The 23,873-nt window shown below is 44.8% G+C and overlaps 1 protein-coding gene across 2 annotated transcripts in view; it reads right to left on the bottom strand.

Annotated features, from left to right (window-relative positions):
- Positions 1 to 1,821: 1,821 nt before the first annotated feature.
- The window catches only part of MAP2K4 (mitogen-activated protein kinase kinase 4), a 139,148-nt gene continuing 117,096 nt past the window's right edge, over positions 1,822 to 23,873 (bottom strand). For both annotated transcript variants that reach the window (XM_045487404.1, XM_045487405.1), the window contains 4 exons: positions 19,587 to 19,664; positions 17,737 to 17,885; positions 6,226 to 6,271; positions 1,822 to 4,527 (listed from right to left, as the gene is read on the bottom strand). In XM_045487404.1, coding sequence (XP_045343360.1) covers positions 4,414 to 4,527; positions 6,226 to 6,271; positions 17,737 to 17,885; positions 19,587 to 19,664 — 387 coding nt within the window. In that variant the 3' untranslated portion in view covers positions 1,822 to 4,413. The remainder of the gene's footprint in view (positions 4,528 to 6,225; positions 6,272 to 17,736; positions 17,886 to 19,586; positions 19,665 to 23,873) is intronic.

Raw genomic sequence — 23,873 nt, 5'->3', positions numbered from 1 at the left:
TATCGGAAAGATTTCCTGGATACTCGTTTATCTGAAAGAAATACATCAATTTAGTCCGTAGCAAATTCCCAGAAGGTACATGGAGGCTGGTGGTTCGGACTAACGGTATTCCTTACGCGCGCAGTCTCACGCCAGCTTTCCATCACACGCGCGTGTCTTAAGAGTGCACCCTAAGAAGTGAGTCACTCGTGCCATTGGATTTTCCCTCAGCCGACTTCATGAGGTATTTTAAGGAGTTGACAAGTTCAAGGCCAACAGTTCTTAGATTCTCCATCCCTCACACCCCGAGTAATAGGTACAGATGCCATGCATGTGACTGGCATATCCAGCCCTGGTCGAGAGCTGGAGACAGAAGTCACCTCTGGACCCCGGAGACAAGGCGGCCAGTGCTCCAGAACGCTTCCAAGCCCTTCTGGGTCCCGTTTCTATCCTCCCACAGCTAAGACACATGGAGGGAACCAGGAAGCGAAAAGGCGCTTTAATACTAACCAAAAGCCATCACAATTTCCTCTCCTGCCAAATCCCCATTACCAGCGACTGCCACACGATGTCATCATGCTGATAGGGATATGAAGGCCTCTGTCCTGAGTTCCGGGGGTGCTACACCTGACGCTGCCTTTGTATTGGCCACTAAGCCCCACTGGGCACCCCCCTCCAGAACACCTGAGGTCAACTCATCCCCAAGACAAAGAAGCTGGCCTTGGTCAGGTTTATGAACAGAGTTACCCCAGCTGGAGTTCCCTCTCCCTCTCAACTCCGGCCTGCTTCTTGGGTGACAGTTTTTTGTTTTCTTAATTAATGTAGCATTTCCTACAGTACATGTCACAGACGTGGATTTGAATCTCAGCTCCCCTCCCTGCTGCTACCGGAGCCACAAGTTTGCTTCTCTCAGCCTTGTTTTTGCTTTCGTTTTCCTCTCTTCTATCTAAGACGAGACACTACAGACTGACTTTGGAAGGCTACAGTCAGGATCAAAGGAGATGAACACATACAGGAGAGGCAGGTTGCTCACAGTCTATTTCCCATGACATTGCCTTGCACGGCTAGGGTCTGGAAGCTCCGCGGGGTATCCTTTCCCCTGGCAGCAAAGGCGTAGCTGGGGAGGCTATCTACGGCCATTCCCTGGAGAACGTTTGATACTCACCTACCACAGCTGGTTCCAGAACGATACCTCCTGCATCTCAGATCAGGTTAGGAAACAGGCACAGGGGAAGAGTGAGGTGCTGAATCTGCATATGATCAATGAGTCAGGATTTGGCCAATAGCTGAGAGGTGCTAACGTAACAGATACATTCAGCGCTGGAGCTTTGAAGTTCTTCCCTCCCCCACTTTCCAGGCTCCCACGGCTTTCTGCTCAGCAACATCTATCCTCCCGCCCATAAACCTCTCAGGTCTGACCTCCACAGGCCTTTGGCCCACAAACCTCCTCCCCACCCTTCTCTCTAAAGTAGTGGTGACCGCAATCTGAGCTGGTATCCAGTGCTCACCCAGCAGCGACGGCACCAGTGTGAGGCGGGCTGGGTTCTTACGAGCTGTGTACCTCCACCGTGACACAGGTTGAAGAACGGTACCCTTTTCCTTTAGCATCGAGAAAGCCAGGGCAGGTGAGGGCAACCAACAGAGGAGCAAACTGGAAAGAGACTGCATCACACCCACTCAACAGGTGCTTCACGAATACCTCTGTGGTTTCAAGAAGAGTGAGCAGAGAGACACAGAGAGAGAGAGAGAGAGAGAGAGAGAGAGAGCAACCACAAGAAGGGAGGAGGGGGGAAAAAAAAAGGAGCCATAAACACTTCCAGAAGAAGGGAGTTTGTCCCAATGTGAAATGCACAGATAATTTAATGGAATTTACTTGATTTTTCCCCTCTCAGGGTCTGACTTCAGAAAATCAAATTACAAAGTCATCATCACAGCCTAGATTTATTACAACTGACCTGCAGGCAAAGGGTAGAACTATTACATAAACACTTCGATTCCATGTATATATCTTAAATAGAGGAGGAATTCAAACAAGAATACAGGATAAAATATTCCAAAGCTCCAAGAAGCAATTATGTTACTGAGCTCCATTTTTACAGACAAATAAGGCAATATCCCTGCACATTAGCTTTTTGATAATTTTTATACATTTTTTTCTATGGTACAAGAGAAAAATAACCAGAGCTCACAATGTACAGTCCTTACACTATTTTCACAGTTTGTGAACACTATACACCCTTTTGTTTTAATAAAGATACATTGTAATAAACTCCTTGCCCTTAAGTTTATAGTTTATAATAATCTATGATTAATACACTAAAATTGCCTTTTTATGTGGTTGTCCACACAACAGAACGGTCAGATTAGCTCCTGGACAGTCAGAATTGCTTTGATCTCCATGTGTCTCATGGCAAAGTGACCCTACGCTGAGCCAGACGGGAAGTTGACAGCAGAGAAACAGATTCCTCTTGAGTCGCCGGGGGCAACGGAGGATGATGGCTTGGTGCGGTCGAAGGAAGACGTGCAACGACGCCTCCGTTCAGAACACTGGGAAGTCTAAGGTTTGGGGAGCCAGGGAGGGGGGAGAAAAACAAGGAGACTGGGCAGGCGGACCAAAGTGAGAAATCATTTCTGAATTCTGAAAATGGACAGGGACGTAACCTTAAACAGCACCGTCTCCCCTCTATCGTTCTATACCGTTTGCAACGGCCACCCTGGGAGGAGACACGTCGACACCTGCCACCGCCTGGTTCCTGGATGGCACTGTGTGCCTCTCGGCCCACGGCTGTTTCCTACCCAGTGTGCCTGAGCCACTCCCAAGGGCTGCTTAACTGTTACACGGAACCCAACGCTCGGTGCCAGGGAGGCCTGAGCGAAACCTAGGGAAGACCCGGCTAAGGGGTAAGTGAGGCAGCATAGCAAAAGAGAGCAGATTCTAGGGGTGGTTTTGGGCTTTGGGGTTTTGTGGGTTTTTGGTTGTTGTTGTTGTTGTCTTTTTTTTTTTTTTTTTTTTTTTTGTAGAATTCCAATTCCAAGAAACGACAGTGACCTGTGCCAGAGACTCTCATGGGTGACGAGCTTCTCTAAAGACTGCCATTTCAGACCCTCATCTGGTCAAATGTGTCTCTAGAAGATGCTTCCTCATCACCTACCATATCAGTGGGGCCCCACGCTCCTCAGCCTTTTACACGTTAGAGTGCAGGAGGGATTTGGGGCTAAATATCCCGGATGATTAAAAATGGTTTTGATATGGAGGGGTGGGGGGTAAAAGGCAAAATATTGGACTGAGCAAAAGTCAGTTAGCGGCAACAGACCACATGGGCAGGGGGAGGGATCCAGAAACCGAAGATGTGGGCCAGTGCGGGCAGACGACTGAGGTTTGGTCTCGTGCTGCCTATAAGCAATCTCTACGTCATCAGTCAAGGCACATCGCTTCTATAGCTACTTCTCCCTGTGAGTGAGTTATGATGGCTGAAGTATCAGGCTTGGGACCCAGGGGAAATACAGGGTGCTGTAAGTTGTTCCAGATCGGATGCTAGAATTGGAAACACCCGTAAACTTGGCCCTCAGCACGTTTTTCTTCTTTCAGTCCTGGTGGTTTGTGGCAGACGGAACATCAAGTTGGCAGGACACCGAACTTTGAGAAAGAAAATTCTTAGGGGCAGCACCTTCTGTGACAAGTGGCAGACTCCTGAGTCTTCCCGATGAAGAGAAGGACTAGTCAAGGAGAAAAGAACACGTTCTGTCCTGTCTCCGTATTTCAGGGTTCACCTCTTTGAACGCAACACGGTTTTTGGTAAAGAGAAACTCGTTCTAATTTAACGTGATATTTCAAACAGGAAATTTGGCTGAGCACATCGATCCCCGAACATCGACCGTGACGGTGAAGCAACAGAGTATCAAATCAGTAAATCTATTGCACTTGGTGAAGAGAGAAAATTAAAATTCCTCCTTTGTCTCCCAGCTCCAGAAGGCAATGCGTCTCGTTGGCTGTGCAAACCCTTCTCGCTCAAGCCCGAGTCTCTGTGTCCAGACGTCGTACATCCATCACCGTGCGCTCCCAGTTTCTGGAAGTCTGACAAAACACCATTCCAGTGGCTGCGTCTCCAGGTTTTGAGTCTAGAAATGAAGTTAAGATGTGATCTGATCACAGTCAATAAATTGATCGTACTGACTTCCACATGTCACGGACACGTCCGTCACAAAAGAGCGGGGTGAGGTCTCTCTGACCAGCACGAACACTGTGTGATCAATCGGGTATCACGGGGATGCATGTCTAGGTGACAGGAGCATACACACAAGATGGAAACGAACACCAATCTCACTGCACGTGGTGTCTGGGCAAGCAATAAAAACACTGCGATGCGGGATGAAAATTCTTTACGTCTTGCCTCCTCTCAGCCCTTTTTCCTAGAGTCTGACGCAGCGGCGAGATCAGTCGACGTACATGGGGGAGCTGGGAGTGGCTGGCATTTGATCCAGGATTTTACAAACGTAGCATGCGACCTCTACGGTACGTTCTTCATACATCAAAATAAAGGGATGTTTCTGCAAGAAAAAAGAAAAGATGATCAAAGTTCGCAGGGGAGCCCACACTGAGCTTTTCCCAATTTCGATACGGCACGGGACGGAAGGCTCCCACCACATAATGGCTGTGAAATACGGTCACGCTCGTTCCCAGAGACGGGTTAGTGGGTGTGGGCAAGCCCGATCTGGAAGAGCCATCCTGGCAGTGAGGTCAGGAGGCTTCTCTGCACACCGGGGAGGATTTGCTAGGCAGACAGCAGGAGAGCTGCTCCTCAGCCCCAAACACAGCTGGAGGCCCTGCCACCCTCTGAGAGCCAGGAAGAGCCACGTGAGTATGGGTTGCCATTCCCCGTGGGACACAGGCATAAGCTTCAACCTCCCATATCCCCCAAGTGCAGAAGGATCTTAGAGAAGAGGCTGTTTCAGTGCTCCAGACCCTGCTCTGAAAGAGGCTCGACAGAATCCCATCCTGTGAACTTCTGCCCCCGTCCCCTCCGAAGCCACCAGCCCACCCTTTCACACGCCATCTCTACCAGTGTTTTCCTATCATGGCTTCTCTAAGTACGTGGGCTGGATATCTTCAGAGTCCCTGCTGGCACAGACCAGAAGTTTGACCTAACACCCTGGACAGCTAGGCAAGGGGGTCTTTGCTTCAACTATCACCACATTATTGATTAGGTCACAGCATTTTGTTCACTGCCAGGACCGGAGCCATTCCAGTGCTGTTTAAAACAACCAAGTCCCAGGGATGGGTGAGCTTTTGAAGAAATGGGAATTTGCTGTAGGATGTAAATTTGCATTGAGAGAGTTTAATACAGAATAACTTTGAATAATTTTGTAGGGGCAGCTTGGTGGCTCGGTCGGTTAAGCGTCCGACTTCAGCTCAGGTCATGAGCTCATGGTTTGTGGGTTCGAGCCCTGCGTTGGGCTGTGTGCTGACAGCTGAGTCTGGAGCCTGCTTCGGATTCTGTGTCTCCCTCTCTCTGCCCCTCCCCTGCTCTGTCTCTGTCTCAAAAATAAATAAAACATTAAAAAAAATTTTTTTAATTACTTAAAAAAAAAAATAACTTTGTTACACACACACAGGGCAGGCAGTGGACGGTGGCTCCTGAAATGAATGTTAAAATTCTGGGGGGTAATTTTTATGACATGTCAAGGCCAAATTTTTCCATGAGAATGTAGCCAAAAATTAGGAGGAAAATGTAACTTCAAATTTTCTCTTTCCAAATACTGGTTTCAAACATTATTACCAAAAAAAAAAAAAAAAAAATACTCAATGGTGAGGTGGGGGTTGGCGGTGGGGGTACCTGGGTAGTGGAATTGGTTAAGCCTCCGACTCCTGATTTTGGCTCAGGTCATGATCTGGCGTTTGTGAGTTTGAGCCCAGCGTCAGGCTCCACGCTGACAATGGGGAGCCTGCTTAGGATTCTCTCTCTCTCTCTCTCTCTCTCTCTCTCTCTCTCCCTCTCCCTCTCCCTCTCTCTCCCTCTCTCTGCCCCTCCCCTGCTTATACTCTCTCTCAAAAATAAACATTAGAAAAAATAAAATTATTAAAAACATAATAATAAAATACTCAATTAGGTCAGGCTATTTGTTGAGAACACAGGAGACCATTACTTGCCTAGAGAATGAGCATGCTAAGAGCATTTGGGCAAGGAAATAACTAAAATTCCCAAGGTCTCATACAAATAACTAAAATTCCCAAGGTCTCATACTTACCAGAAGTTCTTTATACTTTGGCCTTTTGGATTCATCCTTCGTAAGGCTAAAATAACAGAAAAATACCATTATTAAAACGGAAACACAGTTACCGAAGTGTTTTTCTTTTCACAAGTGAAGTATCACAAAGAATCAAGCAGTTTTTTTCCTTCAGATACAAAAGGAACAAAGAGAACAACCTGCCAGATGTACGTACACACACACACACACACACACACACACACACACACACTTAAACAATTTATAATCTAAGGATTTGTCCTCAGGATATTCAGTGTAGAAGCATTAGTGAAAACAAGAAACAAGTTAACTACTGATTACAGATTACAGCACAGCTGCGAATCCTACGAATAAATGTACGAATGTGTGTATAAAATCGTGTGTAGGCACGTGTTTTCTAAATACATACATGAGTATTTATACTGACACCACCTAAGAGAAACCAGAAGTCTGGGAAGTAAACTATATACAAATTTTATCAATTTACCCTTAGATTTTTTTTTTTTTTTTTAATTTTTGCGCTCTCTATTTCAATCCTGTGTCCTTTGGTCCAAACGTGGAGAGCACCACCGCCTTACTAAGGACTATATTGATATAATAAAACACTCTGCCCTGATATTTTTGCCTTGAATCCTACCTTGTCTAATTAATGTGGCCAGAGGTATTTTCATGTTGTTTATATTTACCATATTGGTCTGGGACCATGTATCTTAATCACCCCTCTCTTCCAATCTCAATTAAATTCTTTTTTTTTTTTTTTTACTCGCAAAAGTTAATTAACACTGACAACATAGTTCATCTATTTCTTTTTTCTAATTAATTGATTTTTATTTATTTTGAGAAAGAGAGAGAGAGCAAGGGAGGGGCTAGAGAGGGAATCCCAAGCAGGCTCCGCACCATCAGTATGGAGCCTGACGTGGGCTTTGAACCCACGAACCGTGAGATCATAACCTGAGCTGAAACTAAGAGTCAGGCCTTTAACCGACTGAGCCCCCTCACCTGTTTCCAAACTCAGTGCTGTTTTCTATATTCCACACCTTCTGGGCGGGATGTGGTGTGGTGCTATGGCGACTATACCTACACCGAGTTCCAGTATGAAGGGATTCTCCTGGCAGACAACCCCCAGTGGCCAGCCTCTTCGGGATGACCTTGGCTGAAGAGACCCACCTTAGCCTCCTTGGGGCAGCCTGAGCTAATGACTGCTCCACAGAGGGGCAGGGAAATCAAGACCCTCACGCACGTCAGGCCAACCCTGGAGGGTCATCCCAGTGGTACGCCTTGCCTGTAGAGGTCTTTGTGAAGATCTCACTGCAGGCCAACTTCCCTCTGCTCCTCTAGCTGTTGATGGCAGGGTCATTGCCATCTCATCCGCTTCCCACACACTGATCTCTGCCTCAAAAGCCTGGCTTCTGGGACGCCTGGGTGGGCTCAGTTGGTTAAGCATCTGACCTTGGCTCAGGTCACGATCTCCCAGTTCGTGGGTTTGAGCCCCACATCAGGCTCTGGAGGACAGTGTGCAGAGAACTGCTTGGGATTCTCTCTCTCCGTCTCTCTCTACTCCTCCCCAAGTGACGCTATCTCTCACTTTCAAAATAAATAAACTTAAAACAAAGAGAAAAGCCTGCCTTCCAGGGAACCAAGCTGCAACACCCTTCTGGGTTCACTCTCCTTCTGGGCCAAGTATATCTTTTCAAGCAATCTATGAATGGTAAACTCTTACTCTTTCCATTCCTGGAAAAATCTGTATTTCCTCCTTATTTTGAATTATAATGGAGTGCCGGCGTAGAAAGCTTTAGGACAAGGCTAACAATTCTTTTTCCTCCGTGGAAAGGAGGAGCTATGGCTCGTTTTCTGGCAATTACTGTGGCTCATCGCGAGGTGGCTGTCAGTCTAATTGATTACGCCTTCCCAGACAGTCTACGTGCCTGCTAACTTCTACATTACTGTTCTCCACTCATCCTTCAGGGCATTTAGATACACATTTAGATACCTTTGTGTATCCCACACGGCACAGAGATTTGATTCCAAGCTGAGGACATCGGGTCTCAAATGCTTCGCCACATGATCTCCAATACTGCTTCTCCAACTTCCAGAATTCTGTTCCGTCACGTTCGCTACATCTATCTTACCAGTTCCCTTTCTGTTCCCCCTGGTGCTCAAGCAGTCTTTCACACAGTTGAATCTGTGTCATGTTGGGAAATCCCTGTGGCCTATCTGCCAACTTCCCCAGTTCTATCCCCAGTTGTTTCCGGCCTAGAGTACATCAAATATGCGGTCTTTCGTATCAACGGCTACATTTTTTTTCATTTCTAAATCTCTGCATCAGTTTTCACAGACAACTGTTTATCATTTCTGTGTTACTTCTTTGTCAGCTTTCTAAAATTTTTTTTTTTAAGGCTTCTTTATTTTTGAGAGAGAGAGAGAGAGTGAGAGAAAGGCAGAGCACAAGCAGGGGAGGGGCAGAGAGAGAGGGAGACACAGAATCCTAAGGAGGCTCCAGGCTCCAAGCTGTCCGCACAGAGCCTGACACGGGCCCCGAACCCATGACCCACGAGATCACGACCTGAGCTGAAGTCGGGCGCTTAACTGACTGAGCCCCTCAGGAGCCCCACCTCTTTCTCGGTCTTAATCGAACTTACACCCTCATTTCGTCACACAGCCTAAATATACTGATTTTAGTTTGAACTGTATTTTGGACTAGTCCACAAGCTCAGCTTGATTTAAAGTAAATTCATGTTTTGTTTTATTAGTTGATTTTTTTTTTTTTTTTAGCATCAGACTCCATGTATTTTGGAATTCTGGCTTGCACGGTGCGCACGCTTATGCATGCACGTGTTCCGCAAAGCTCAGAGTGCCTAGCCGGTACCACAACCCGAAGCAGGAGCTAGAGCTAGATAGAGCCATTTCACCGCTGCTGCTCCTTTTTGGGTCCACCGCTACAGAACAAGGTCCCCGAACGGCTCTTTGAAGTTCCAGCCCCCTGCTGATATTAGGATTATTATATATCCAGTCCTCTGGTTACACAAACAGTATCTATGCCCTTGCCATTCTGTGTCCCTGCAGCATGCGGTGGCCCAGGCAGTGACTGACATGGGCAGGTTTTCACTCCCCAGATCCTGATTTCTAGGCAGAGCCCAATTCCTGTGGATCCCTGTCCGGAAAAGAGCACTTGTCGACCCCTGATCGTGCAGGAAGTGATGTCCTGGGCAGAGCAAGGCCAAGGCTTCAGACCTCCAGAGCATTTCCATCACATCGGTCATCCACACAGATGTTTACTTCGTAAAGTTGCCACAATCTTAGGTTTTTAATTTTTCCATGTCAACTACTGTAGCAGAAAGCTGCACCAATGTATAAACTTATGATGCCATCTGAGTAGAAATGTTTAACCAAATTCTTATTAACACTGACGATCTTCTGTTTCAGAATTACTACTGCCATTAGTTTGGTCCCACTTATCACGTGAAACCCAACTAGTTAAACCCCGCGCATCCAATAAGGTTTAGTCACTTGTCAAATTAACGTCAATGAAATAAAATTTTAAAATTTACCTCCTTAGCCACACTTGGAGTGCTATGGCCACCAGAGTGGACAGGACAGGTTACAAAACTTTCCCATCATTTCAAAAGTTCTGCTGACAGCTTCAGACCCACTTTTCAGTTTACTGATCTCTCTTCAATCACACCTAATCTGTTTATTCCAGCCACTGAATTTTTAATGTATGCTTTTTATCTCTGGACGTTCCCTTTTGTTCTTCATAGATTCGTGTTCTTTGCTTTTATTTCCGAGCTTCTTCATTTTTCTTTAAATGTATGAAAAGACTTTTTCTAATTGTCCTAATATCTGAAGTCGTCGGATCTATCCCTGCCATCGGTTGTTTCTACTAATTCTCGTTCCTTGTGCTTGGGAGTGAGTGTTGGCATTTCTTCTGAACTCACACTGCATTCGACTTTTTCCTGGGGAATTCTGGGGACCTGGCTTGAAGGATCTGGTCTTGCTTCTGCCGAACAACTAGTCTTTCTGATCAGTAGCCTCTTGGAATCCTTACCTCCCATAATTTATTGAAGTCACTTTTTCTTCACCTGAAGTACAGTTGACACACACTGTTACGTTAGTTTCAGGCGTACGACACAGTGATTCAACAAGTCTGTGCGTCAGGCTGTGCTCCCGCTGGTCACCATGCGACGCCATTGCAATGTCACTGACCACGTTCCCCACGCTGTGCCTTTTATCCTCATGACTTACTCATCGCACAATTGGAAGCCTGGCCCTCCTTCCCCCCTCCACCCCTTTCACTCCTCCCCTGCCCTCCTCCCCTCTGGCGACCATCAATTCTCAGTTTTCCCAGGTCTGTTTCTGCTGTTTGTTTATTCATTTGTTTTGTTTTTTCGGATCCCACGCATAAGTGAAATCATGGCATCTTTCTCTGATTCCTTTCGTTTAGCATAATATCCTCTAGTTCCATCCATGTTGTAACAGATGACAAGATTTTCTTTTTTTATGGCTGAGTAATATTTGATTACACTCAGGCACGTGCACACCCACCCTACCCCACATCTTTATCTGTTCAACCATGGATGGATACAGGCTGCTTCCATATCTTGGCTATTATTAAAAAATGCTGCAGTAAACACAGCAGTGCATGCATTATTTCTGAATTCGTGTTTTCATTTTCTTCGGCTGAATACCCAGTAATAGAACCACTGGATTGTATGATGTTTCTACTTTTAATTTTTTCAAGACCATCTATACTGTTTTCCACAATGGCTGCACCAATTTGCATTCCCACCAACACTGCGTGAGGGTTCCTTTCTCTCCACCCCCTTGCCAACACTTGATATTTCTAGGCTTTTTAATTCTAGCCATTCTGACAGGTATGAGGTGATACCTCATTGTGGTTTTGATTTGCATTTCCCTGACAATGAGTGACACTGGACTTCTTTTCCTGTGTCTGTTAGCCATCTGGATGTCTTCTTTGGAAACATGTCTATGCAGGTCCTCTGCCCATTTTTTAATGGTATTATTTACAGTTTTTTGGTGTTGAGTTGTACGAGTTCTTTACATATTTTGGACATTAACGCCTTACTGGAGATCTTACCTCCCGTAATTTCTGATTGCACATAGTTTGAGAACTCTGTGGACTCCATGGCGTTGTTCTAGTGCTGCTACATTTTAAAAGACACCATGAAACGTTTAACCAGTATTTTAGTAGTTTTGGTGCAATTACTGTCCTGGATCGAATGCACCCTAGTAATCTAAAGTGGTCTCACCCATCATAACTCTCGTCAGGTACTGCTCTGATTCTATGTCTTTCTACACTGGTGTGAACATTAATGTGTGCCTGTGTTTTCAACGAAAGCTTGTCAAGTTTTCTCTCTGAATGCAAAAAACAACAACAAAATCTTACAACATCCCTAGATGGCTTTTTTTTCCCCTCCCCTCCGAGTTAATTTGGTCTGGTACTTTAATTTAGGGACTCAAGGTTTTCCTCAAGTAAAGTAATTTTTATTTTAATTCTCTCTCTACTGTAATCAGTTAAGTGGGGTCTCCTGGATTTTGTTCTCCAGGACTCCTATCGTGTGTCTCCTGTTCGTCTTTCTTACCCCTCTTGTCTGCAGGATTCACTCAAGGGTGTTTCCTGCTCTATAGATTCGGTCAACCGTGCCATACCCAATATGCTGTTTACCACCATTTCCTCCTCTTCAATTCAGAAACTGTGTTTGTTCATTGAAAAACCTGTCCTGAATTCAAATTCGTCCATTCTGACCAGTTTTCACCCCTGACTTCTTCACTGGCAAATTTTACAAGGGAGTGTTGGCTCCAATTTTGCAGGCTGATACGACGCTCATCTTCATTGGTGTTTCTTCACACCCCCAGGGCATCAGTGCTCGTGGAATGTGACGAGCTGACCCCGGTCACAGCCCTGGGTGACTGGGAGAAAGAGTAGAGGGCCATCTCTGGAGCACTGTCACCTTGCCAAGGGATGCGTTTCCTGGGTTGTTAGGACAGCTTCCGCTGTGCTCCCAGACTCTGACCAACACAAGTGTCCTCAGCAGGAGTTACTTCAGCAGAGCCTGAGCCAAGGAGAAGGCAGGGGTGAACACTGCCGAAGAGTCCCGGCCGTGCCTGGGATCCAGTAGAGAACGCTCCCTCGAGACGTTTTTCGGATTGAGATAAGCTTCCTAACTGCCTGTCCCTCAAGCTGCCTCTTTTTCCGGGTCCTGCTGTGCCCAGCTGAGCAGTTCCTGTGCAGATCTCCTACCGTCCCCGTGGCGCTCTCCCTCTGTGCATGCAGACTCTGCCATCAGTTGGCCCATCCCTGAAGTCAGTCTCATCTGTGCTATTTCACAAGAACTCCTTGAGGACAGTGCAAGTAAAGGCTGGGTTTCCCTTTTAAAAATTCCATTAATGACGTAAGGGGCACCTGGGTGGCTCTGCCAGTTAAGTGTCTGACTCTTGGTTTCGGGTCAGGTCATGATCTCATGGTTCATGGGATCGAGCCGTGCACTAGGCTCCGTGCTGACAGTGCTGAGCCTGCTTGGGATTCTGGGTCTCCCTCTCTCTCTGCCCCTCCCCCACTTGTGCACACTTTCTCTTTCTCTCAAAATAAATAAACGTCAACAAATCTGTTAATGATTTAAATAGGAAGTTAAAGCAGGGAGAATTTAAACTGTGAGTGAGCTGGCATCATCATTTTGGTCCCTAAGTGCTTCTTCTTATTCCTTAAGCAAACTTTTTTTTACATTTATTTATTTTGTTTATTTTTTATTTTTTTATATTTATTCATTTTTGAAAGACAGAGACAGAGCATGAGCGGGGGAGGGGCAGAGAGAGAGGGAGACGCAGAATCCGAAGCAGGTTCCAGGCTCCGAGCCGTCAGCACAGAGCCCGACGTGGGGCCTGAACCCACGAACTGTGAGATCATGACCTGAGCTGAAGTCGGACGCTCAACGGACTGAGCCACCCAGGCGCCCCCCCTTAAGCGAACTTTTGATTGAAGCATACATTCAGAAAAACACACACGCCCTAAGCATGGAACAAAAATAAAGAGTATCAATATTCTGATTCTATTACCTTTTATTCATTCTCGTCTGCTTTTCGAAATTCCACGTCAATGAAACCGTACGCGCTGTTTTACGTATTGCTTCTGTCACTCAGCGCTGTTTGAGGTTTACCCGCGGCTGAGTGTAGCAACAGTCCAACCTCCGATGCTGTGGACCACTGTGCTCACAATGCTAGAACTTACTGTCCACTCTCCTGGGGATAAATGCTGTTCTTTTCCCTACATTTATTTATTTATTTTTGAGGGAGCAGAGAAGGGGCAGAGAGAGAGGGAGACAGAGAATCCCAGGCAGGCTATGCGCTGTCAGTGCAGAGCCTGATGCGGGGCTGGAACTCACGGACCCTGAGATCACGACCTGGGCCGAAATCAAGAGTTGGCCACTTCACCAAGTGAGCCGCCCAGGCGCTCCTTTCTGACTGCAGATTATTACGAATACGCCGTTCTGAACGTTCTTCCACACGTCCTTCAGCGTGCCTCTGTCTCTGCTTTCGCTGGGCATCCACTTGGGACAGAACTGCTGGAGCGTAACGTAGGCACCAGCTGTATTCCACCGGCTGTATGAGACACTGCCAATCTCCCAATGACACTGCAGCACATACAGTCTTACAGCTACTGCACGGGACTTCCAGGGGCTTCCCGACCCTCCTGTACCGTCAGCCTTTGAAACTGTGGTCAATTCTGGCGACGGTAATGGTATTTCATCGTAGGATTTCATTTGAGTTCCCCTGATGTCCCATCACACCCGAGGAACACCCTTTCATATGCTGACAGAGCACCCGAATATCATCTTTTTAAGCACCTTCTCAAGTACCTGGCCATTTTCGGTTGTCACTTTCATAGTGTAAGTGTTCTATACTCATAGGTACTCTCTACGTATTCTGATTGAAAGTCCCGTATTGAGTGTCTGTACGGCAAGGAGACCGCATGGGAGGGCATTTCATTCAGTGGTGTCTCCTCATCAAAAGACGTTCTCAGTTTTAATGAAATTGAATTTTATCAATCTCTTCTTTTATGCTTAGCAGCTTTCTGTGTGCTGTTGGGAGAAATCTTAATCTACCCAAAGACCGTGAGACTATGTTCCCATATCTCCTATACGCTTTTAACCCACACAACTGAAGAAACTCAGTTTGGCAGAAAAACAGCTCTAGGGGAGTACTGAGAAATGTGGCCAGGGCCATAAACCAGGTCCAGGTCATAATGGGTTTTGAGGGGCCCCTGGGTGGCTCAGTCAGTTAAGCGTCCAACTCTTGATCTTGGCTCAGATCATGATCTCACGGTTCGTGAGTGTGAGCCCCTCCTCAGGCTCTGTGCTGACAGCTCGAACCCTACTTGGAATTCTCTCTTTCCCTCCCCCTCTCTCTGCCCCTCCCCAACTCATGCTCTCGCTTGCTCTCTCTCTCTCTCTCCCTCCCTCAAAATAAATAAACAACAACAACAAAAAGTTTTTTTTAAATAATAATGTGTTTTGAAAGCCATGTTAATTTAGTCTTTATTTTAAGGGCCAGGGTAAGCCTCTAGACCAGTACTCTCTAATCTTTTATTCATTACTGCCCTACCTTCCTGTGAAATTTCAATTCCGCCAATCTGCAGACGTTCTGTAGCAGCCCTTTGGAGGGCTGCAGACCATTACGCTATCCAAGAGGTTTTCCTCTCCAGAATAAATTTCTGCCCCCTTGGGGTGATAGCACGCTGTTAAAAATGCATGCTCTAGGCAGTTTTAAACAAAAAGTAACATGATCAGACGTACATCAATAAAAATACAACTCTGACAAAAAGGAGAATGGTTTGGCACAAAACGGCACTGGATTATGAGGAAACCAATCAGAAACCTGAATGATCCAGGTTAGTGAGGACAGAAAATGCCCAGGAACAGTGGAAGGGAGGATGGACAAACGCAGAGAGCTGATAGGAGCAGGTCATAAAGACAGATGTACTTCAGCTACGGCCCCTGATGATCTGGAATGAGATGGAACCATGGGCCTACTCAGGGAAAACAATGGGACACTGATGTCTATAACCATTATCTACAGGGGAGAACTGGCAACGAGAGACACAGAAATTTAAAAAAATATACAAGTACTACACATAGATGCAACAAAACCAGTCAAGAGATCAAGGGACTGGGCGCCTGGGTGGCTCAGTCAGTTGAGCGTCTGACTCTTGATTTCAGCTCAGGTCATGATCCCAGGGTCGTAGGATCAAGCCCCACATCAAACTCTGAGCTGACAGTGTGGAGCCTGCTTGGGATTCTCTCTCTCTCCCTCTCTCTCTCTCTCTCTCTCTCTCTCTGCCCTTCCCCTGCACGCACACACTCTTTCTCTCTCAAAATAAATAAATAAATACTTAAAAAAAGACCAGACCAGGGGCTCCTGAGTGGCTCTGTCGGTTGAGTGTCCGACTTCGGCTCAAGTCATGATCTCACAGTTTGTGAGTTTGAGCCCCCCATCAGGCTCTGTGCTGACAGCTCGGAGCCTGGAGCCTGCTTCGGATTCTGTCTCCCTCTCTCTGCCCGTCCCCCACTCTCTCTCCCTCTTTCTCTCTCTCTCAAAAATGCATAAACATTAAAAAATTTTAAAAATAAAGGGGGCGCCTGGGTGGCTCAGTTGGTTAAGCGTCCGACTTCGGCTCAGGTCATGATCTCGCAATCTGTGGGTTCGAGCCCCGCGTCGGGCTCTGTGCTGACAGCTCAGAGCCTGGAGCCTGTTTCAGATTCTGTGTCTCCCTCTCTCTCTGACCCTCCCCTGTTCATGCTCTGTCTCTCTCTGTCTCAAAAATAAACATTAAAAAAAATTAAAATAAAATTTAAAAAATAATTTAAAAAATAAAACAAAGAGATCAAGGGATTAAACAACTCTTAATTATTTTAGAAATTATGCTCTTTGACTCACACAGATTACTTTAACCAAATTACTTCATTAAAATGGAATATATAAAATTATCACATGCAATTATATAAACTGTATAGGTGTTTGCAAACTGGTAAAAATGGAAGAAGCAGGGGCACCTGCGTGGTTCATCTGGTTAAGCATCTGACTCTTGATTTCAGCTCAGGTCATGATCTCACAGGTTCGTGGGATCGAGCCCCATGTTGGGCTCTGTGCTAACCATGCAGAGCCTGCTTGGGATTCTTTCTCTTTCTCTGTCTCTCCCCTCTCCCCCGCTTGCACAAACTCACTCTCTCTTTCTCTGTCTCTCAAAATAAATATATAAGCTTAAAAAAAATAAAAAAGGAAAAAGCAGCCAATTTGAGTCATGCTAATGGTCCTCTTCCACCTAGAAAACCCTGAGGTATCCGTCACCCCCTGGGAAACCATTGCAAACGGAGATTTTCATTACAAAAGATGAAAGGGACTTAAAAATTAGAGTCTAACAAATGTTTTCTAATTATTCAAAAAGAGGGCAATGCTGGACCATGAAATGTAAGTCTTACAGGGCCTAGAAAGAGGAGGGAGATAGCGTTCTTGCAAGAAAAAAATGAGCAGAAAAAGGAAAGCATTTTCAAGAACGCTTTTTGCCCAGAAACACATTATTTTAAATCATGTTGGATAAACAGAATAATTATCAAAAATATTCAAATGATAACAAAACAGGTGTCATTTAAAACACAGACTGAAACAGGGGCACCTGGGTAGCTCAGTCAGTTAAGCACCCGACTTCAGCTCAGGTCATGATCTCACAGTTGGTGAGTTCGAGCCCCACGTCGGGCTCTGTGCTGACACCTCAGAGCCTGGAGCCTGCTTCAAATTCTGTGTCTCCCTCTCTCTCTGCCCCTAGCCCCTCACATTCTGTCTCTCTCTGTCTCTCTCCCTCTCAAAAATAAATAAAACATTAAAATACAGACTGAAACAGTACAAAGCACGACTGTGTTCCTGCTGTATCTGCACGTTCTTATTTTTACGTTCTACGCACACGCAGGTGTGCACATGCACACACACCTGTTAAAAGGTGGACAAACAACACCAGGTGTCGGGCTCACACCTTCCCCGGAAGCGGCTTTCAGAGAGCCAGTACTCAGCCGACCCACCAAGCTTTGGGTGGTCTCTCCTACGTGCATCGCACTATGTCACAGGCTGTGTCGGAGCAGAGGGCCAGCCCTGAAATGCCAGTCTGACCTGGTAGGTTCTTGACTTCGTAAAAGCTTCCCCGAAATTCTAGCACAACTGCACTGTTAGAGCCGCACCTGAGTAAGATGATCAGTCTCGCAGAGGCTGGATTTCTTATACCGGGTACTAGAAATCAGTATCCAACTAGCAGAACACAAGAGCAATGCTCTCCGGGCCCGCTGGAACCTTCCGTGTGGCCAAAGTGGCCCAGAGTTCCGGCACAGAGGCAGAGCGACAGGAAGAAGGCCACCCCCCCTCTAGGGCATGGAGGCCCAGTGCTGCGGGGAGCCAGGAACACTGGCTGTTCTCACAGCGTGTTTGTTGTGCATTTGGACATCACGTACTCACCACAAGTTGACAAAGTTGATGAAACTGGGGGAGAACTCCCTTTCCTCCGAGTTACTCAGCTGTGGAGGGTCTCCTTTCACGACTTGTGTTAGTTGATCGAATACACTATTCCACTTTGGGTAAGGAAATCGGCCTGTGGCTAACTCGTACTAAAGAGAACACAGAGGGAAAAGCAAGATATACAAGATATATAATTTTCCCAATTAGTAAGGCTAAGCAGAAGGGGTGTTTAGAAATCAAGGTAATACAGAGAATTCCACATCAACTGAGTTCAAGGACTGGGACTAAAGGAAACCCCAAACTTAAGCCCGGACCATGTGCCCACCACATAAGAGCTGGGATAGCCCTCAATTCTGATTCCTTTGTGTGAAGGATCCTGGAAGGTTGGTTTTAGAACTTTCTTGGTACAAAGTCTGCACAGTCGACAGTTATCTGAATGGAAGGCCACGTCCAGAACAGTGGTCATATTCATTTTTAAGGGAAGAGAAGGTTCAATCAACAAAAGCCCAACCTGAGCTCAAAGGAAGCAATGTGCGATTCTGTTCTCCAGCCATCCTGTGGTTACCACAGTTTTGACCGCAGCCAGGTATTACCACAACAGAAGAAATCAAGTCTGGATCAAAACCCCAATGGCAGGGTGCTCAGGACAGCATCTCTCAACCATGCCAAACCAGATCCGAAGGATCTTACGGACGTTATGTCCCAATTGGTCAAAGGTCAATTCTCCCCTTTCTCTTGCTCTGTTCTGAGGATAATGAAAACCCAGAAATTGTGCTTTTTCCAAAAAAATTGGTCTAAGTCCGCAGCATGGCCTAAATGAGCCCCGTTTTAGGTACGCTGGTAGGTGATTGCTACGTGAGGGTGTGACCCCAAGCTCATGAGAGAAGAAGGCACCTGAGAGGCGGCACTGAGGACAGCGTCTCAGGGCTTCTTCAGCTGAGGGCCGTGGGACCTCATTACAAAGGGGAGGAAATGGACGGGAAAGTTTGGGGCTGCCTACCAAACAGGACACAGCCCCATCTAGTGATGGGGAATTCACAGCCCATGTAGAAGAAGCTGTCCAAGGTCAGAAAAACACCACCAAGCCGTGACAGAGCAGCAAGCACAAGAAAAGAAATCGAAAATTTCAAAACAACATTTGGTAACAAAGATACGTGATGAGCAAATACAGATAACTTCTAAGATAGAAGGAAAATTTCAGTACAGGTAAAGGTGACAAAGAAGAATTTGCTCAATTGTGCTTCGCTGCAAGTTAAGTAGCTTCCTTACTCTTCTTAGTGTTGTTTGAAGGTAGAACTTTCATTAGGTTTATTACCTCGGCTGTTCTGGTTCCACAAGAACTGAATTACTTGTAGCCCATTCACGTGTGACTTTTCTGTTCGGTGAGTAGAAGATTCCAAGTGGAAACTCTGCTCGTCCGTGTAAACACATACGCCTAATACACATGCTGTACAGAGAGTACATGCTGTTCCCGCTGGAGGCGGCAGCAGACAGGTGCCTTCACCGCTGCACTGCCCGTGGGGGCGCCGCCCTCCCCCGTTCCTGTTCCTAGTGCGGTTGCTGACACCTCGTATCTGTGGCCAAGGGACCCAACGCTACACCGAAGAGCCCAAGGCACTTCCTAAACCTTGAGGGAAACTGTCAACTCTGGTTTGATTTTTAAAGTAAAACACATAGTTTTTTTCAACAACTAGAAGATATAGTCCCTGTGATTATGACCATGGAGGAAAAAAACAGGTAAGTAAAGTCAAAGACTAGAAGAGAGAGAGAGAGAGAAAGGCAGTTCTTAATGAGGGGTGGAAGAGCGATAAAATTTTCTTTCAATGCTAAATCTACCATGACGAACGTACCAATGTGATCCCCAAACTCCAGACATCAGAGCGGACATCATATCCTTGTCGAGATGCACTTGGGTCTATTCTTTCAGGCTGGAACACAAAGAGAAGTCACAGTCATTAACCACGCAAACCCTCAAGGTTCAGGGTGGAAGCAACCGCTGGGTAGGTGGCTGAAATGCCAGCATACTTCTAGAAGAATCCACATGTGGGGTCAGACTTGGAGCAACAGGAAGCCATCATTGTATTGAAAACAAGCAAGAACAATCCACAAAACCCAACCTAACGGCCACCTCCATAAAGGGAAAACAAAGTGACTCTTCTCATTTTCCCCCCTAACGACTCCAAAGCATGTGCAAACCGGAAGCTAAGAACAAAGAAAAAAGGAAGAAAACTGGAGAAGTGAAAAAAAAAAATAATTACGGGGTCAGATTAGTAAGCAAGTAGTGGTAAACAGAAGAAGAAAAAAGAAAAAGACTAGATCTTCTCTGTTTCAGGGAATGAAGCCACACCACAATATATCTGAAATACAAGAGCAAATATAAACTCAATAAATTTGTTATAATTATTCTACCCACTCTTCATCATAAAGCTAAATTTAACACTATGCAGAGCTTTAAAGATACCTATTAGTCATTTTTAACCAAATGAAGGCACTGGCAAAATAGATTATCCTATCATGCAAACAGCGGAAATCATCTTTAGTAATTCCCATGAAGGGAGCATTCTTTACATGTCCTTGAAATAAGGGACCATTAGTTCCATACGTGTCAGGGATGGAGAAGAGAACCAGTAGCACAGAGCTGATCGTCCCTAGGTAAGACTGAGAGTGAGTACTATTGAAAGAAACGTCCAGAAGTCTGATAGTTGACTGTTATAATCTCTGCCCGTCAGCAACAACTAGTTTGCAGATTTATTTTAGATATTTTTGCTTTGAACAGGAGTACCGAGGCTGTATAAATACTCACTGGAGGCTACTTAGTTTTTAGTTGCGGGTATGTGTATTTACCTGAGAAGATACACATTACATAAAAATCCCGGACCGTCAACCAAGAGAGGCACATACTGTGCCCAAAAGAGCCAGGGTATACACACTTTTCTCAGGCTCACATGGAGCATTTACTGACATAAACTATGTTCTGGGCCATAAAACACACCTTATTTTTTAGAAAAGAAATCATGCAAAGCGTGTTCTCAGATCGCGAAGTCACTCAATTAGAAACCAGTAACAGAAAGATACGTGGGCAATCCCCAAATATTTGGAGGTGAAACAACATACTTCTAAACAACCCGCAGATCACAGAGGAAGCCTCAAGATAAAGTAAAATAATACCCTGAACTAAGTGAAAACGAAATAGAACTCATGAAGCTTCAGGAAATGCAGCGAAAGCAGTATTCAGGGGGGAGATTCATAGTACTGAATAAATGCAAATACTAGAAGAGAAGACACAGCCAGCCATCAAAACCTAACCTCACAGCTTTAAGGAGTTTGAAATGGAACAAACCAAGGCCAAACCACTCAGAAAAAAAAATAATCAAAAGAAGAGTGAAAAGTATGTGAAATAGACAAAAACAACAAAAATGACAACGGAATGCACACCGACTCTTCGGAAAGATCAACAAAACGGATAAACTTCTGGCTACAATGAGAGAAAAGGAGACATAACCCAATTACTGAAATCAGAACGAAAGGGGGGACATTGCCGTTCTTCCAGAAACAGACAAAATGGACACAGTTTTTGAAAATGAAACCTATCAAAAATAATAATAGAAATCTGAATAGCCGTAAAGCTATTTTTTCAATGAATTTGTTATGAAAAACTTTCCCGTGAAGTAAAGTCGAACCCAGATGTTCTGGTGAACTCTTTCGACCATGCAAGGGAGAGATAAGACCAGTCTTACATGAATTTCTTTCGAAAACATTTTATGAGGTCAATTTATTCACTTGTAAAACATAATAAAGACATTATGATACAATTCGTAATCCTCATAAACACAAACTCAAAAACTATTAACAAAAATAGGGACAAATCTAATCTAGCAACATGTGAACCACATAATAATCATGACCAAATGGTGTTTATCTCAGGAATACAAATACTGGCTTAAAACCTGAAAAGCAATGTGATGCCCCGTATTTACAGAAAAATGGAGGAATGTTACACCATCTTCTCCATAAATGTAGGATTGACATCTGAGAAGATTCACAATTCAACTCTCAGCATGCTACGAGAAAAGAAGGAAACGTCATGTCATAAAGAGCATCCAAAAACCACCAAGAGCAAATGTCATACTTTTTACCCATGAAATCTGGAACACTCTTTTCCTAATTAACACCTAATAGGACTTCTGTTCAGCATTATATTGGAGGTCCTAGCCAGTCTAGAAAGCTAAGGAGGGAAGGAAAAAACCAAACACCACACCACTGCCTTTACTCAGAGACACTTGAACTTCTGTAACTGTTTACACAGACCGTCCCTACTAAAGTTAACAGCAACACGAGCAGGGATACGGGGCGTGATGTCAAAATACGCAAATCTGTATTTATCTATGACAACAGAAACATGCTGGAAGATAGGTTTTAAAATTCCACTTACAAGAGTAGCATCGAGGACCGTGAATCGGTTAGGAATAAACGTAAAAGGCGCTCAAGGGTTCCTACACTGAAAACCACAAAACGTGGCTGGCAGCAAAACGCCCTCAATAAATGGAGGCACTGTAGGTGCCGAAGCACTTGCCAAGGCCAACATCCGCACCAGTGAGTGGACAACAAATCGTGGTCCACCAACACGATGGGAACTTCTCGGCAATAACAAGAATGAGCTAACATACCCCACAGGACAGCTACCTCTTCAGCACATCGCGCTAGAGAAAGGCAGCGGCCAGACAAGAACACGGCGTGAGATTGCATTTGGATGAATCTCCGGGATGAGAAAATCCAACTGCACGCACAGAAAACAGGACCGAGGATCTTTTCTCGGTAACAGACATCTTCCTCTCCTGACTGACGAGCAGTCATTTGTCAAAATTCAAAGTGTGCACTTAAAATGGGTACCATTTGTGGTCTTGGGGGGCAGGTCATTCTGAAACTGCTCTATGTTTCTAGCATGTGTGTGTCGTGAAAACTTCCCCAACTCCTGTGAATATGTCAAAAAAGGATTCCATTTCCTTTCACTCACACTGGGGCCAACCCAAGGATTTTTTAACTGCCCTTTTCAGTTTGCTTGATATTTTTTATTCATTAGGGCCGCTTCAGTTACAGGATTACGTGTATATTTTTGTCCATTAGGGATGCAAATGATTTCTGTCCCGTAACCCCCAACGTTACTTCTTCATTGACCCGGAGATAATTAGCAGCATCTTATTTGGATGGGCCATCTCGTTCTTTCCTCAGTGACTGTAAATACTAAATGACACAAATGCTTTTATGCTAGTTTCAGCATCCTACCCGCCCAGTGCTCTTCCCAATGAGTTAAATACATTTTGACATGTTCCTTCTTTACTTCCAAGTGTACTATTTTTAACATCTAAAAGTTATTCATTGAGAGGAGTAGATATTTAAGATTCAAGAAGTTAAAGACCCAGCATCCTGAATCTAAAATCGAAGCATAGGTTTGAAAAACAAAAAGCTTGCCAGAAGTATAAAGGAAAACATCAACTTAGAGGATATGTCACATTAACAAAAATAGCAAAAAAAAAAAAAAAAAAAAAAAAAAAGATAAAATAATTTTATATCCAAAAACATATATAACAATAAATACACAAGTTACTTTGTATGCAAACATATAAAATAAAAACCAAGAAATAAGAAGAAACTGACAACTGAATGTTACACATTTTGAACTAATCCTTCTCAATTTGTTTGTATTAAAGAGGCAAAAAAGAGGTGTTACGTATATGTAATTAATAATACAGGTCTTTTCCAATATTTCACATTTGATTGATCATTTATCATGCTAAAAAGAATCTTAATATGTCTCAAAAGGCAGAAACGTATGGGCCAAAAAGCTTTGATAAGAAATAAGTCAGGAAATTAAAAAGAAATCAATGAAACTCTTTGTACTGGTTAGCTATGATGTATAACAAATTATCCCAAAACTGAATAGCTTAAAACAACAAATATTATACACGGTTTCTGTGAGTCATGATTCAGGGAATAGCTTTGATGGGCGGTTCTGACTCGGGTTATCTCATGACTGAGGTCAAGATGTCAACTAAGACTTAAGGCTTTTCTGGGTTCTGGAAGATTTGGCACTAAGCTCATTCACCGGGTTCCTGGCAGGAAGGCTTAATTCCTCACCA

Source organism: Leopardus geoffroyi, chromosome E1 (assembly GCF_018350155.1).
Source record: "Leopardus geoffroyi isolate Oge1 chromosome E1, O.geoffroyi_Oge1_pat1.0, whole genome shotgun sequence".
NCBI classification, from domain to species: Eukaryota; Metazoa; Chordata; class Mammalia; order Carnivora; family Felidae; genus Leopardus; species Leopardus geoffroyi.
Note: the sequence above shows the minus strand (reverse complement) of the source record. Positions and strands in the feature narration are given on the sequence as shown.